This window comes from Melopsittacus undulatus, chromosome 5 (genome assembly GCF_012275295.1).
Source record: "Melopsittacus undulatus isolate bMelUnd1 chromosome 5, bMelUnd1.mat.Z, whole genome shotgun sequence".
In the NCBI taxonomy this organism is placed as follows: domain Eukaryota; kingdom Metazoa; phylum Chordata; class Aves; order Psittaciformes; family Psittaculidae; genus Melopsittacus; species Melopsittacus undulatus.
The window spans coordinates 77,762,977-77,778,244 of record NC_047531.1 but is presented as its reverse complement, the minus strand read 5'-3'; the positions used below and the strand labels follow the sequence as shown (position 1 = coordinate 77,778,244).

Sequence of the window (15,268 nt, the reverse complement as noted above, 5' to 3'; positions counted from 1 at the left end):
GAATTGTTTTCAAAACACTTTGAAAAAACCCCTCCTGTATCAAAACGATGATTTGATTCAACCTGTACCATGGAATAAAAAGAGACAGAAGAATCTGACATTTGGCAAGAAGCCCTAAAGAGCTATAGACTTTTATCCCCTTGCCTAGTGTGCTGCTGAGAAGTCACGTGCAAGAGGGGCCGGCCCTCCCCTTTCGGCTTTTTATAAGACATGTTTGAACGTTGTTCTCATAAGGAAGTACACGGGGCACTGTTTTATTGGAAGTGCAGTGCCCTTCTTAGTGTAAGCTTAGGAACACATGTTTTGATGAAAGACTGAAAATATTAAATAAAAGAACATGAGTTTTCTGAAGGGAAGTGCTGTGCTTGCAAGGCTGGCTCTAGCAAGACGAGTCTAGCCTCTGGAAGAGGAGGAGAAAGAACTGAGATCAGCAGGCACAGAGAGTTGCTGGTGCAATAGACCTGTAAGGTAATAAAACCCCCTTTCTTCTTTGAACTTGGCTTCTCTTGTATAATGTTTGGTTGTCTATAATGCAGTACAAGACTCAGAATCTTCATTGTATATGGATTAAATGGCTATATCTATCACTGTAAGTTTAGGTACCAGTGTACTTTCAGGTTTAGCTTTAGTATCAAAACCAAAAGGAACTGCCCAGGATCTTTTAGAGCTGCCATACAAGCTTTGCTGCTGTTGGCTGGATGGTCTTGAAAGAAGAGTTTGACATATCTAGCCAAGGAGAGCAAAGGCTTTTTCTGCTAAACACACTGCAGTTAGTTGTGGAAGGTTGAATTTAAAATTTGGTACCACCCCAATGTATTAATGTAGACTTAAATCCTCACCTCCTTGTTCCTATGTTGGGTTGGCCCAGTTCTAGCTAGGTCACCTCTTGCTGGCAAGATGCCTTCATTTGCAACTGAAGGAAACTTTAATCCAAGCAAGTAAATGGTGGAGATGATTCAGCAGGTAACATACACCCTTGAAATCATCAGTGAGCAGATGTGTTGTTCCATGTTTGCTCCCAGACCTTTGGTGCACTGTGACTGCCGATGTAGTCTACTGGAGGTCATGACTGCATCCCTCACTATTCCTGCTGGTGAGTTCATCATTTGTCTTCTAGAGGCTGAGTCTTTGGTAACCTTTCAGCTTTGAATACAGGAAATACTTCTGGATAGACACAGACTAGCAACTTCTCTTCTGAAAGACATGCATAAGTGTAGACCTTTTCATATAGCATGTGTTGTATCTGTTGCACAACAGGGCTCACAAAAAATCTGTTGCCACTAGGGATGTTTTCTTTGTCCTCATAGTGCAGCTCTGCCTTCACTAATTGAGTTGTGTCCTGTTATGTTAAGATTAAATAAGGAGCACATAATCCTTCAGTTTGCAAGTTGCTGTTGTCCATCCTAGATGCAACAGGGGCACCATGTGGACAGGTTCTTTCTGGTGGGCTTGTGTGTAAAACCAGCATTCCACAGCATCTGTACAGTTTTAAACTGCTCAGCCTGTCTTGCACAGTCAATACCTCTTTGAGACAGGTTTTGTGAGAACAACTGACTCAGTATGTACAGGATATTTCTTCAGCATAGTGTGTTGCTTACATACTAACAAAGTCTGGAGACTGGTGGTTGTTCTGCTTTTCTCCCCAAGGACTACCAGTAAGTTAGGGTCATAAACCCAGCGGGAAGTGTCTAGCTTGAAGAACTAGGAGAGGAACTGACCTTTGCTTCCCTTTGCATAGGCATCTCCACTTACGTATACCCCAATCTCCTCCTTTCTATGTGAGAGCAGAGCCGAAGGGAAAGACCCACACGTGGGGTGAGTCAGTAAGGTAAACAGTGGTACTTTTATTAGTGTCTTTCTCCAGCACTGCCTCAAAAATGAAGAGTTTTATTTAGAACTTGTGTCCTAGGTAAGAAACCACATTTCTGTCTCTGCTGGTTGAGAGAGAAGCACTAGACCTGACCTGAATAGCTTGGCCTAACAAACCAAGGATTGTTAGGATGAGAAGAAAGGGCCTCAAGTTTCACCAAGGGAGGTTTAGATTGGATATTTGCAAAAATTTCTTCACCTAAAGGGTTATCAAGCACTGGAACAGGCTGCCTAGAGAAGTGGCTGAGCCACCATCCCTGGCAGTAATTAAAAGATGTATAGATGTGGTGCTTAGGGACATGGCTTAGTGGGGACATGGCAGCACCGAGTTAATGGTTGGATTCAAAGATCTTGAAGATCTATTCCAACTTACATCATTCTATGATTTTATGATGATTCTATGATCATTTCCCAGGCACCTCTTTCACTTCTCTTTTCTGCTTCTTCTATTCAGCCTTTCAGGACAGGCCCTGCCTCTTGCTGCAGAGCCATCTTCAGCTACCTGTGCTTGCCTGGTGTTTGCTAGCACTGATGAGAGTATGTGTGATGGGGAATGGAGCCAAACAGCAGGGTCAGTATTGACATTCCTCTGCTTGGACAAGGTCCCTAAGCCTTTTGGAGGTAAATGTCCATGAGGCAGGAGCATGAACATTCATGTGGAAGAAATAGTAATAGAGCTTGTGTGTGCTCTGTGGTCACCTGAGGAGGAAGGACAGGAGGCATGCTGGCAGGGTTAGGAGAGGATGGGCTGAGTGCAGCACCCAGGCTTGGGCTCAGGCAGAGTCTGTGGTGAGCAGGGTCCAACAGCACTTGCCGGGTCAGTCACAGCAGTGGCTTGCATCTATACATGCAACTATACATTAATAAATAACACCAATACAACAACTGTCGAGAAATGGCACAGCCAGTTTACCACGTGATCTGGTTTTGCCAAACACAGGCCTATAGCTGGACACCGTCCAAATCAACAGTTATTTCATCTGTACTTGAACCTCCAGGCTACGCTTCACAGTAATAAAGATTAAACAGTCACGTTCCTAGTTTCACTCTTTCTCATTATTTTCTTTCTGTATCCTGCCCACTCAGCCTCATATAAATACACTTCTCAAGCTTTTAGTTGGTTATCATTGCACTTGGCCCAGGGTGCTGTTACAGTGGAGGGGTATTTTTGTGGACTTTAGTTTAGTCAGTACTGGCTCTCAGAGAGTCCACAAGAAGGCAGGTTTTGTTGGTCATGCTGCTCACAAGAGTCCATCTGTGTGTTTTCCAAATTTCTCTGTTCTGGCAGATAATTCTTGAAGTGAATGGAGGGCTACAGCTAAAGTACCACTATGAACAGCGGCACTTCAGTTCCCATTTTCTGGGAAATGGCATACGAACGTGACATTTGGCAATGGAAGGAAAAGGTCTGGAGGAGAGTAAAGAGGGTGTAACATTGCTCCCTCAGAACCTGCAAGCTCCAGAAGATAAATAATTTAGAGTTTCCAAGTAGACAGAATGAGACCATGCTGCTACTCTCCATAATCTGATCCTCCAAGTTTCTTTTAATCATCCTAGAAATAATATGCAGATTTGGGTTTTAGCAAGACTTCCAAGTACTGTCAAACTGAATCAATGCTTGCATTACAAATCCTTCTTTGTAGAGACTCATTCCTGAGAGTCTGTGTAGAGCAAGTGCTGCTTCTGTGAAAGTCCTGACTCATCTCTGGCCCATACCAGACAGGATATTAGAAAAATAATATGGTTATAGTATGAAGAAGTAAGCCTAAAGAGAGTCATAAGTCACCGACTAAGATTTCGAACTTTAAAATTAACTGAAAAACAAGTCAGCTACTGGAAGTTTCCTTTATAAATGCTCACCAGCATGTGGTGATACCTCCTTTTCTTGCTGTCTGCAAGTAATGGTATAAATGAGCTATAAACTGTGACCCTTTGTTCTCTTTTTATGCTCCTCCAGCCTTGTTGTATACACAGGGGTGAGACTCCTTACCGAGACGTCAGTGCTCGAGAAAGTCTGGGTAAGGAAGCTGCTATTCCACATTTTTACCAACATAATTTGTTTCATTTCTCAGAGGTTCCCCACCAGAGCGAGGTGCAGGTTCTGCTGTACAGCTGCATCTGAAGTGCAAGTGCTTATTTGATGTTACATACTAGCAAGCTGCAATAATACCCTACCTCCTGCTATCTGTCTGCACTTAGTCTCGTTTAGGAGACCAACCTTTGAACCCTTATTTGATTTCTATCTGTACAGTCACCTTGGGTAGGACTTTTCTCAATGCATAAGTAATAACCCAGTGTACAGGGCTGTAAGTGAGTTTTTAATGCTACTATTGTAAGTTCTCTCACTGTTTGGATTAAATTTTTATATCACTTTATATAATTTCTTCATAATTTTTATATATAGTTATGGTATATATAGCTTAACTATCATATATTGCTATACATTTTTAAATTAGTGAAAAATTAGTATACATTACACAGATTATTTTAGATCTATAAAGAGGACCCATGGTGGGGAAGACTATGCTGTTTTACGTAGCATTGGTGTCTGATGTGAAGGGCAAGCTTAGATCTTTTCAATGAGGAACTTGAGCTTGAATAAAGTATTAAATAATGAAAAAGAATGGCACAGCCTTTAAAAATTTCTCTCTATTTCTGGACAAACTTCAAACTGAACTAAATGGCCTGGTTTCCAGGGCAAAGGGCTGTTCCAGGGCTCATTGGCTAGCTGAAGGGGTTTGCTGTAGCCTTGCTTTCTGTGTAGTGGAGACACTGAGAAAGGCAGTTCATCTTTAAATGCCCTTTAAGCTGCTCTGGTTTGCACTGGAAGATGGCCTCAAACAATCATGGGGCAAGGAAAAGGTCTTATCTTTTCTCCCCTGCATCCTGAGGGTGGTATGCACATCAGTACTCTCTTCCTAGGCACAGCAAGGAAGAAGCAGCAGCCCGGTGCCTGTCTGGCATCATTTTGGTTCTCCTTTGTTTTCTCTGTATTTTTAGCTCCCACTTCTTTATCTTGGTTTGTTTCTTGTAACCGTCTCTTGCTCACTTTTTCCTGCTGGGCTTTCAGTTTCCCTTGCAGGTTCATTAAAGCTGCCTGTATGAATGCTGTGAGAAGGCACAAAGCTCCTGCTGACCCTTTGAATATCTCAAGGCAGCAACTAGCAAGAGAAAGGGAACTTGTATCCACACCTTCAGCCTTCAAATTGCTCTGGCCATGTCCAGCAAACAGAGACCCCTCTTTTGAGCAAGAGGTCTCAGTGCAGTACTGGGCCCTTCACAGGACATGGCTTCTGCTGAAGCCCAGGAAGCTGTTTGAAGACAACATAGTTGCTTGGATGTCACTGGGACAAATTCTCATCCAAGCATAGCAAGATATCTTGCCACACAATGTTAAGTACAGGTATCTAAGCAGTAAATTGCAGCACACTCCTAGCAGAAAACTGAGCAAGCTGATACCCAGGCTTGCACTGGGAAGAAAATTTCAGAGAGGCTGTTGCCATGTGCTTGAGATGGGCTATCGGAGGCTTGGTGTGTCAATAGCTTAACTTGAGCACTGTGGCTTGATGGGCTACAATGTGGAAGGAAGATGACAAATTGAATGTATGTGCTATGGGATTGTGTGTTTGTTTGGACAAGAACAAGTCACCTTAGATAAGTGCCACCACACCTGCCACTGCACACAATCACACACGCAGAACTGTTGGCTCAGGTGCCCTAAAGGGAAAGGACAGTTGAGAACATGATGACAGGTAAGTAGCATAATTTTCCCTAATATTTGGGCTAGTTGTTTTTTGCTTTCCTACCTGGAGCACTCAGGGCTCCAATTTGTCAAAGCTTCCTCTGAAAGCACAATTATCATGTATTTAGATACTTGTTCATTTGAGACATGGTACAAGCTTTGCAGTGTTTTGATGAATCTTTTCTCTTTCCATCACAATAATCAGCCCTGTTACAGGTTTTCCTCTTTTCATGTACTGCACCCCAACCACTGGATACTCCTAGAATTTCCTCCTCATCCCTGTTTAAGCAACCAAACACAGTTAGATATGTAACGTACCAGATCTCTTGCTCCCGTTCTTTGATGGCCTTGATTACTACTTGAGGTATTTCTCAGTAATCGAGTTCTTTTTCTAGAGAAGGCTGCCCCTCTGGCTCCTGGGTACTTCAATGTTTTACACATCACTGAGGTTTATAAGGTGGAAGGTTCTGCAGAAATGTCAAGTACTGGTTGGATTCATGAAAAACAGGCTGTTCCCTAAGCCATTAAAATTAAGAATATGTTCTTGCAGGAACCAAGATGTCTTTGACAAATGTTGTCAGTATGGAAGAAATACTGCTGGAAGATGATGAGCGAGACAGCATGGAATACAAGATCCTACTGGCCTATGCCCAACGGCGTCTGTCTGCCAGTAAATATTGGAAACTTCTGGAAAACGAGGCTAAGGTGCAGAAACCATCATCCTTAGTCAGGAGACAAGGAAAGACTGACCATCTAGGAGATACAGACAGATCAAGCCTAATAGCAGTTCATGAGGGTGGTGTACTACAACGACAAAGTAAAACTCAAGAGAAAACAAAATACTTGCCAGGACATGGTCTACCTTTTCCCCGCATCCATGTAGAGGCCCAAGGATTGTCACTGGAGGGAGGTCAGAAGGCACGTTTCTCCCATTTTGAGAGTCAATCCAAGACCCTTCCACAAGGGGATTCCCAGCATCAGACAAGTATGTCTTAGTTCTTTCCTTGCGCTGTTTGTCTTTAAATCTCTCTCTCAATAGCTGAAACAGCTGATGGCCTGTGGAAAAACACACTTTTGTCACCTCTTATGCTGGCTCTATTGATTTCCAGTTACGAAGGCAGATTGCCGGATCTTCAGCTGTGCTTGCAAACACAAGATTTATGCTTTTGAATGGCTTTTCTGTTTTCCATTGTATAGTGGTAACTATCGTATAAATTGCACAGGTTGGGACTCCTCCTTCAGCTCCCCTCCCCCCCCCCCCCCCCCCCCCCAGCATTGGGTTTTTCTCTCCATACCTGCTAAGCAAGCAAAAACACTGTTCAGAGTGAAGGCCTCCACACTAAATTCAAGGAAGAAAAGTTGTTTGAAGGCCTGTTTAAGGCGCTTTATCATGTAGCAAATGTTCCACATTGAAAACAGAAGTCCTAGATTCTGCTTGAAACCCTGGTGCCAAGCAGTTGGCAATGACCAGCCTCAAGCACAGAGCAGCCCATGTCTCTGGGCCTTCTCTTATAACCCCACCACGTATCTTAAATGGAAAAAGTCTTTCAAAGTTGTCTAAGTCTCCTTTGCACTTTGCTGTTACATTGTCTGACCCTGCCCTGCCATGTGTTGGAAGACATGTAGGAGACTGTAATCTATCTGATAACCAGGGATCCCATCCATTTAAACATCTTGTACCACAGCCCCCAAAGCCAATCCCACATCAGGTGCTGCACTAAAGGCAATGGGATTTTACCTTTTCTGCTCTGGACAATAATTTATACCTAAACTTGTCATACAAGACTGAGAGAGGAGGATGAGGTATCCCCATTAAGTTGCAGTCTACAGTATTTGATAGGTTGCCATGTTGGTTTTATATACATAAGGTTTAATTTGTCCCATCTTGATACTATTGGTGTCACAGTGATTGTTCTTCACTTTCGGTGCATTTAAATCTAGTTCTAAAAATCATCACTGACGTCTCTAGCCTAATGCCCCATCCCTGATCAGTTTAACTGTCCTGGGCCAGCTTCTGCCTACCAAACCTGTAACTCTCCCTGCTGCCAAGTCCAGCCCTGTGTCTCAAGGAAGGGTCCCTTCCTCAGCTCAGTGCCTTTTGCTGGGGTGAAATAACTATAACTTTACATTGTTTGCTTTGGACATATGTCTACATCCAAATATCTGGTTCTATGTCCATTTTATTTTCACATTGCTAAGGAAAGCGCTTGTGAGTTTGGGTGTAATCACTTGATGCCCTGCAATACATCATCGTGTCCCCTGCAGCATGGGTGGCAGCATGGCCTTGAGGTAAAGCCTCCCCATGCTGGGTGTTAACCTCCCTGGGCATCCTGCTTGGCTTCAAATCTGGACTTTACCAGCCCTTCAGCAGGTTGCAGGACCAATCACCAAAGAACCATTATTATTATTTATCACTTATACTGCTAGTGATTGCTCTTGAAGCTCAGCCAGACCATACTGGAGCAAACAGGGGTGTTTTGAGGACTAGCTGTCTAAATCAAAGGCCTGCTCAATTTAAAAGCAATTGCCTGATCTTAAGTTTCCAAAGTCATGAGCAGCCTGATCCTCTTCCTAGAAGTCTAGCAGTTCCCAGACAAGCTCTGCAGGCAGACACAGGGGTGGAAATGTCTTGGGTTGATTCACTAACCTTGAAATGTAGTTTTTATTGGCTGCATTAACCCGTGCTGCCCTCACAATAAACCCTGCTCATTAATCCTACACGTGTTATGGGTCAAGCCACCACTGAACTTTGTCTCAATGTCTTTTCTGGTTGTGCAGGAGCTGCCATTTGGCAGCGGTAGTGGAGAGATTGAGCTCTGCATCCCTGTGAGGGGAACTGTGAGGAGGAACACCTTTTAGGTGAAACAAACCTTGCAACAGCTCCTCCTGCTCTCTTTGCTGCAGCAGGATCCCTGCTGGAGTGCTCTCACAGAGTGATGCCTTCAGCTGGTGAGGGTCCTGAACAGGATCACTACACAAGGTGGATAAAGCCAGTCTGGTTGCTGACTTCTCCCAGTATTCATGTCTGCTTAATACAACAGTGTCAAGGGCACGAAAAGCTTTTGTGCTAGAGGTGCCTCTGAAGTGAAGTCAGTTTCTCTTTTGCTCAGGGTTAGCCTGTGAGAACAAGGGAAGCACTTTGAAATGCAGTGTCTTTTCTGAAACTGGACCTATAGATGAACTAATCATGGCAAATACAACTGAAGCTTAAGATTCACAGTCCTGTAGAGAAATACTCTCACATTTCTTAATACACAGTGTGCTTCTGGCTTGCAAGCAGGCATGCTAGCGAGCAACACACACTTGCTTCTGTATGGCCTCTGTATAGCTAGCTGCTGCTCAGATACTAGAGAGGGGTTGTACTGCATCTCTTGAAATTATTACCAGCTCATCTCAAGCAATAGCAAAGTCCCAGGATGAGGAAATTTATCTCTTGGTATCCTCTGGGCACTTCCACCTCTGAAGGCATATAAACAAGTAAATCACTGAATTAGCTCTTGGAAAGACTAATTGCATTATCTGTTTTCCAACCTCCTTCCCAATCAGGTGAGACACCAGATGTAAACCACATTGCAGACAAACTTGCCAAGCTTGTTACTTCCAGACCCCAGGAACCTCCTTCAGATGTGTCATCCAAGATAAGTGATCTTACTGATGGAAGCCAGAGCAAGGAACGTGGTAAGGGTGAAGAGTTTTGAGCTCACACATAGTACATCAGGTTGGGACTGCACACTGGAGCATTTTTCTAGACATGGTGAAGCACTGGGCACTTCTGTGGCAAGGTGCTGTGAAGAAGGAAGTTTGCTCTGCTGGTTCTAGCTCTGTGGAACACATTTCTGCTCTTGCAATTAAAAGGAGCATCCTTTAAAATGAGAAAAAGAGGAGGAAGGCAGTGATCTAAGGTGACAGAGCAGTGGTAGGAGTGGCAGGGCTGGGGACAGAGTAATACCCTAGGGCTCCAAGGCCAAAGACCAGTCATTGGAGCAATAATATCTTGGTCAGTCCCTCTTTGGTGACAGGACAGCCCTGCTCTAAAATGTCTGTTCAAAGTCTGCATTGCTTGACTTCCATGATGTCTGCAGAGATTCAATTTTAATACAAGCTTCCTAGAGATTTCTGGTTACAAGAGGGATCCTGCCATACTCCCATTTTCTTTAATCTGGCAAACCCAGAGTTTGTCCTAATGACTTGCAGAAGGTGTAATTGGAATAGTGAAGGGTTTTTTTTTCCCCTAGTTTTCAGTCAATTTTCATGGGTTTCTGCTGGCTACTCTTTTGTTCTGCCTTATTATCAGACATACCTCAAAGCCCAAAGTGCTGCCAGTGGGATATTAAAGCCCCTGCTCTTTCCCAGATTCTTAACTGGAACAAAACATCAGACAGATGGAGAAATAGCATTGCTTACTCCATGCAGACTAGAATAGTGAGCTTTAGCTTAAAGCCTGGATACACAACTCTGTGGATTTGCCACAAAGCAGGAGCTGTTTTCATGATTAAGTAACACAAAGGCTTTTGCCATAGTTTGCTATCTGGATCCTGCTAGAAGGCTATGATATTTATGTTACTCTTTTCTTTAACAGATGAAGAACAGATAATACAAACAATAGTTTCACTGTTAAAACAAGCAGGGGACCAACTAGAAGAAAAGGTAAGTCCTCCTGTTTTCAGGAGCTACACAGGCTGGAGTGTGAGATTACTTCTCTTGGGAGTGAATGTTTTGTAACATAGTGCTTTCTGTCTGTATGCCCAACTTCTCTTTCCACATTTGGGGCTTTCTGAAACCTTCACCATTCATCCTGAAATCTTTCTGAAGACTAGAAGATTAGCAGTGATTTCTGTTGGGGTGTGGGAGGAAGGCAACAGACATGTCATGCATTTCAAAAAGGAGTCACTTGCCTCATTCCTGTTGAGTTTCATGGAATACTGAGCACTTGACTGACTCCAAGAAACTCTTCTGCTTGCATTATATTTGGCATACAAGTTGTTCCCTGTGGAGGGAGAGAAACTCTACAGCTTCGAAAGTTGCTGTATGGAAATAAATCTTAGGAGTGCATTTTGAAAGTCCTCCCAAGAGCTATAGAAGAGACCCTGCATGAATCCATTACTGGGAGTGGATGTTTTCTTTATTAAAAATGCAGGCACTTCTTCATTTTACTCCCTTCTTTAGCTGCCCCTTCTGCTCTGTAAAGGTATACGCCAACATAGAGGATGTGCTCAGCTCCTGCAGAAGAGTGACTCCCAGATACAGTAAGAAGCATCACAAAGACTATGATGGAGCAAAAGGAGCTCAGTATGGCAGCTGTTGCCAGCACTTCTCATAACTTGCCTTTACTGTCATCTTTCCACTGTTCCTGTATTCCCATGTCTTGTCACCTGCAGGTCTCAGTGTCACAATTGTTTCGCTTTCTCTCTCTCTACTTCTCTCTTTCAAATGCAAAAAAAACCCTGAAGATTCTTTTCCAAGGAACAAACATAGAGCCACCTCCAGAGACTCAAGAAGCAACTTTGCAATGAGGGTGCATTCACCATGATTAGACTATACTGCATGTGATACCCAGAGATGCTCTTCTTTCCCAGTGAGACAGAGAAAGCAATTCAAACAAAAGCGGTTCAATTTAACTCATGCTTATTCTAATTTTCAGGTCAGAAAAGACAGTGGCTTATGTCAGCATTTTAAAGACATGTCCTACACTTTCTTTGAGAGGATCACTGATTTGTTCCTGGAAGATGTCTCAGCAAATTCAACAAGTGAGCCAGAAGGCCAAGTACAGTGCAAAAAAGTTGCCTATACAATGGAAGTTGCCACAAGACTTACTCCTGTGGACAACCATCCTATGAACCGGGTCTTGGGCTTTGGTGCAAAGTACCTCAGAGAACACTTCAGGCCATGGATTCAGAACCAGGGTGGTTGGGTAAGTGGTTTTCCTCCTTTGACACATGCATAGCCTAGGGCACTTCGAAGCAGCGCACTTTCACAAAACATGGGCCAGATGCAAACCAAACCAAACTGCATATTCTTTAACACAGCCTGTATTGTAGCTGTGGAACTACTTGCTACAAGACATCTTATATGCTGCAAGTTCTTTATTTAGATAGGTCCAAAAATCAATAGGAGACATTCATGGTGGGTTGTTAAGTATAAAACACCATTCCTGGCACACAGTTCTTCAACCACAAATAGCTGAAGGTTGGGAGAAACACCAGGAAACTTCATGCTTGCCCTTAATACTATACAGTCCCTACAAGTGTGCTGTTGGCAGGTTCCTGGGACAGCACAGCAGTTCAGCAGTTCATACAGGCTGCCCTCATGGTGCGGTAGACTTCCACTTTCCCTGTACACAAAGGTATTTGTTTATCTTCATGGTCCTCTTTCAAAGGCAGCTGTGCAAGGCACTCTCTCTTCTACCAGCAGTAGTGCTGAGCTGCTGTCCTCCATGGATTTCCACCTGAATTTGCTAGGGAGGCACTTGTATCAAAGATCCTAGTCCTTTTGAGCTGCATGAAATGGATGGAAACATTTTCAGCAGCTCTATAGCCTGTGTCCACTGGAATAGGTGGCATGTGAGGTCAGGAAATCCTGCTGGCTGATCTCAGCAGATTGAAATAAGGATGAAGGTCCTAATTTCTTTCATAACTGTAAGTTTTCTTTGTATATTACAGGAGAAGGCTCTGACTTCACTGGGTCAGGAAGAAGTAGAGTAATCATGACTGCATTCATTCTTCAGGGAGCAGAAGCCTTCAATTAAGGAACACATAGGATCTTACCACAATCCAATGCCAGAATGATTAGTGCTTTTGTATTTTTCTATTTTCCAAGCAAGGCTGGAATGTTGCATGGCTGATGGGTACAACAGCACTTTCATAAAGTTGGTATTGACATGGAAGTGCTCTTCCTATGGATATGAAGTCACCTTCAACTCCCCTGGAATACTGAGACCCATAAGTAGTGATTTTAGATACCTTTCCCAGTAGAGAATCTTGCTACTCTCCTATGGTTAAAGCGTAAACTGGAGAAAAATATCAAAGTATTCAATCAAGAACCATTGGACTGTGATCAAACATCAACCAAGTGGGACAAGTGCTGCCAGGTTTGAGTGGTTCATAGTGGTACCATCTGTTATCAGTTCTACAGTTCTGATGCCATTTTATACTTCTGAAAGCAACTGAGTAAGGTTAATGAGGGCTTTTTATTCTAGTGCCCTCCCCAATCTCCCAAGGAAAGAGACTTGATTACCTACTACAAGTGCTTTTAATTTGAGCTGTTCTGCTTTAAACCCCTTCAAAGTATAGCACAATAGATACTGGCTTTTACAACATTATTTTGTACATGAATATGGAAGACACAAACATTGTGAGAGCTTTGTAGGCCGAGAAATTCAGAACTTATCCTACTGTGTCAGTTTTACTCCTTGTTCAAAAGGAGCTTGATGCTACGTGTAATCTCAGGGATTTCTCCATGAACTGACCTGGTCCTTCAGCCACTGAAAACAAGTGATCTGGTTGGAGTTCACAAATCTGTATGTGTGGCAGTGGAAGGAATAACAGTGTGTCACTGAGAGGAGAGGCAGATGCCAGAGAAACTGTTCATGATTTTGAGCCTTGGTTTGTGGCCTACCGAGGTGATGACCTGGATTTCTGTGCCTGGCAAATCTCCAGTAGAAAAAGAGGGAACTCTGGACATTGCTGAAGATGTAAAGCCTTGGTGTCGCTTCTGTGACTTGCCAGTACCAAGAGCTACTGCCTCTCAGTAAGATACCCTTCCATTATGGGTGCTCATTCTGCGTGTACAAGTGCGTTAACTGCAAAGACTGCATGAAGAAGTTATTAACAAACTGTGAATTTCAATGAAAGTGGTAAAAAAGCATTTTAACCAGATGTGTAAAATATGCACTGCTATCAAAGACCAGGTATTTTTCTAATAAACCTTAAACTTTCAACTCCTGCATAGTAAACTCTGCCTCTGTTTGGACACGTATGTGTGAAACAAAAGCCAGAGAAGGTGGAAGTGAGTTACCTTTGCTTCCCTTCTTCAAAGGAGTTGGGAAACACTTGATATATCTCTAGACTGTACATCTAAGATTTTAAGAACATCCACTCTTTCTGATCCCATCAGATGTCCCCAAAGGGGGTTGATTTGTAGGGAAGAGGCAAGAACTCACTCAAAAGTTCAAAATGTTGTTGTCTTTCTGTCTCTTGCCTATGGAAAAGAGATTGTGAGGTGTTGCACCCTCCCACACACTGGGTGCTGTTGCTTTATTACAAACTTGGGTTCTAAAGCAGGCCTGTTAGCTGGATCTTAGCTCTGAAGAACTATATCTGGTTCCATTCCAACTACACTAAGACTGCATTCAGCCTGTTCACATACACCAGTGGCCACGGGTTGAGCACTAGCTTATGGAAGTCACTTCAGCAATTTTTACTGCTCAAATAACAGACTGCTATTTAGAGAGGTGCAAGCTCTGTGCTGTGGATGTGGTTTTCCAGCTGAAGGCTTAGCAGCCCCAAACCCACACTCATCGCTAGTCCCCATTTTGGTACCTCAAGGGTCAGTTTCATGCCAAGAGCAGAGCCAACAGTGAAATAGACCATCTCAAATGCGAATGCAAAAACTGGCCATCTAAGTAAAGATATTCAGCTGGTTTTTATTTTTCCCTGGGTTGTTTAAGAGGCATTTTTTTCAGTAGCAGTAGGGGCCAGCATAGGAAACCAGCCAAGTGAGCTGTTTCTTATTTAGTCACTCTTACATTTGTCATCTGCATCAGTTAGATTTTAAGAGCAATCTACTCCTTTTATGGCAGGGATCTGGGATAACCTCCTTGCTGGAACGATGGTTTTGGTTTATTCTAAGAGCAGTCAGCAGTGAGCACCAAGCTGTTGCCACTGCTGCTGCCTGGCATGAATTAACAAAGCTCTACTGCTGGTTCAACCAGTCTCTGTCTTGCTGTCTTTTTTAATCTGTGATGACTAAAGCAGCAGCAGACAAATGTATGAGTTCTGGGTGTGTATGGAGGAGGAAGGGATGTTGTGAGGAAAGGGGCCTGGCCATGCTTTCATTTCATGTTAATTGCTTGCAAGACATCTTTGTGTTTAGCTCTAGGACCCTCTGGTGCTGATTTGGGGGTGATACTGTGAAAGACAGAGAGGTTTACTATTAAAACAAGAAGTGTCACTTGGGATTTTTCTTATCGTATATCTACACAGGTCAGCATCACACTATGTTGTTATATCAGCAAGTTTAATTTAAAATGAGCTGCTTTCACTGTGTGTTAAGTTTTTAGCACCAGAGTTTACCCCTGTGCAGGTGATGCTGGGGTTTATTTTTAAAGGATGCCAGAAGTGTCCTGCACCTGCCTTCTGCACTATGTTAAAGGGAGCCAGCCTACTGGGGCCACCTGTGTTAGCACCTGAGAGGTGCCATCCCAGCCTAACATCTCCCTCTGAGAGCCAGGGCTCCAAAGCATCAGATCAGAAGATCCCACTATCCCATGCACACCAGTTGCACAGAGGAGCTCTGCCCTGGCTTATGGCAGCAGTGTCCCTTGCTCCAGTGAGTAATCAGGAGACAGAAACCATAGAAAACAGTCCGGAGCCTTCACCCAAACCCAAACATTTTACTTGTCTGCTACTTACTTTTGCTTCAGCTTTCAGGAAATGCTGG

At 43.4% G+C, this 15,268-nt stretch overlaps 1 protein-coding gene across 1 annotated transcript; it reads left to right on the top strand.

Annotated features, from left to right (window-relative positions):
• The first annotated feature begins 248 nt into the window (after positions 1-248).
• On the top strand, positions 249-12,312 carry BCL2L14 (BCL2 like 14). The gene is made up of 7 exons (XM_031047981.2): positions 249-468; positions 3,827-3,887; positions 6,162-6,596; positions 9,158-9,289; positions 10,191-10,258; positions 11,253-11,522; positions 12,271-12,312. Exons 3-7 carry the CDS (start codon positions 6,170-6,172, stop codon positions 12,310-12,312), a joined length of 939 nt encoding a protein of 312 aa, XP_030903841.2. The 5' UTR covers positions 249-468; positions 3,827-3,887; positions 6,162-6,169.
• Positions 12,313-15,268: the final 2,956 nt, after the last annotated feature.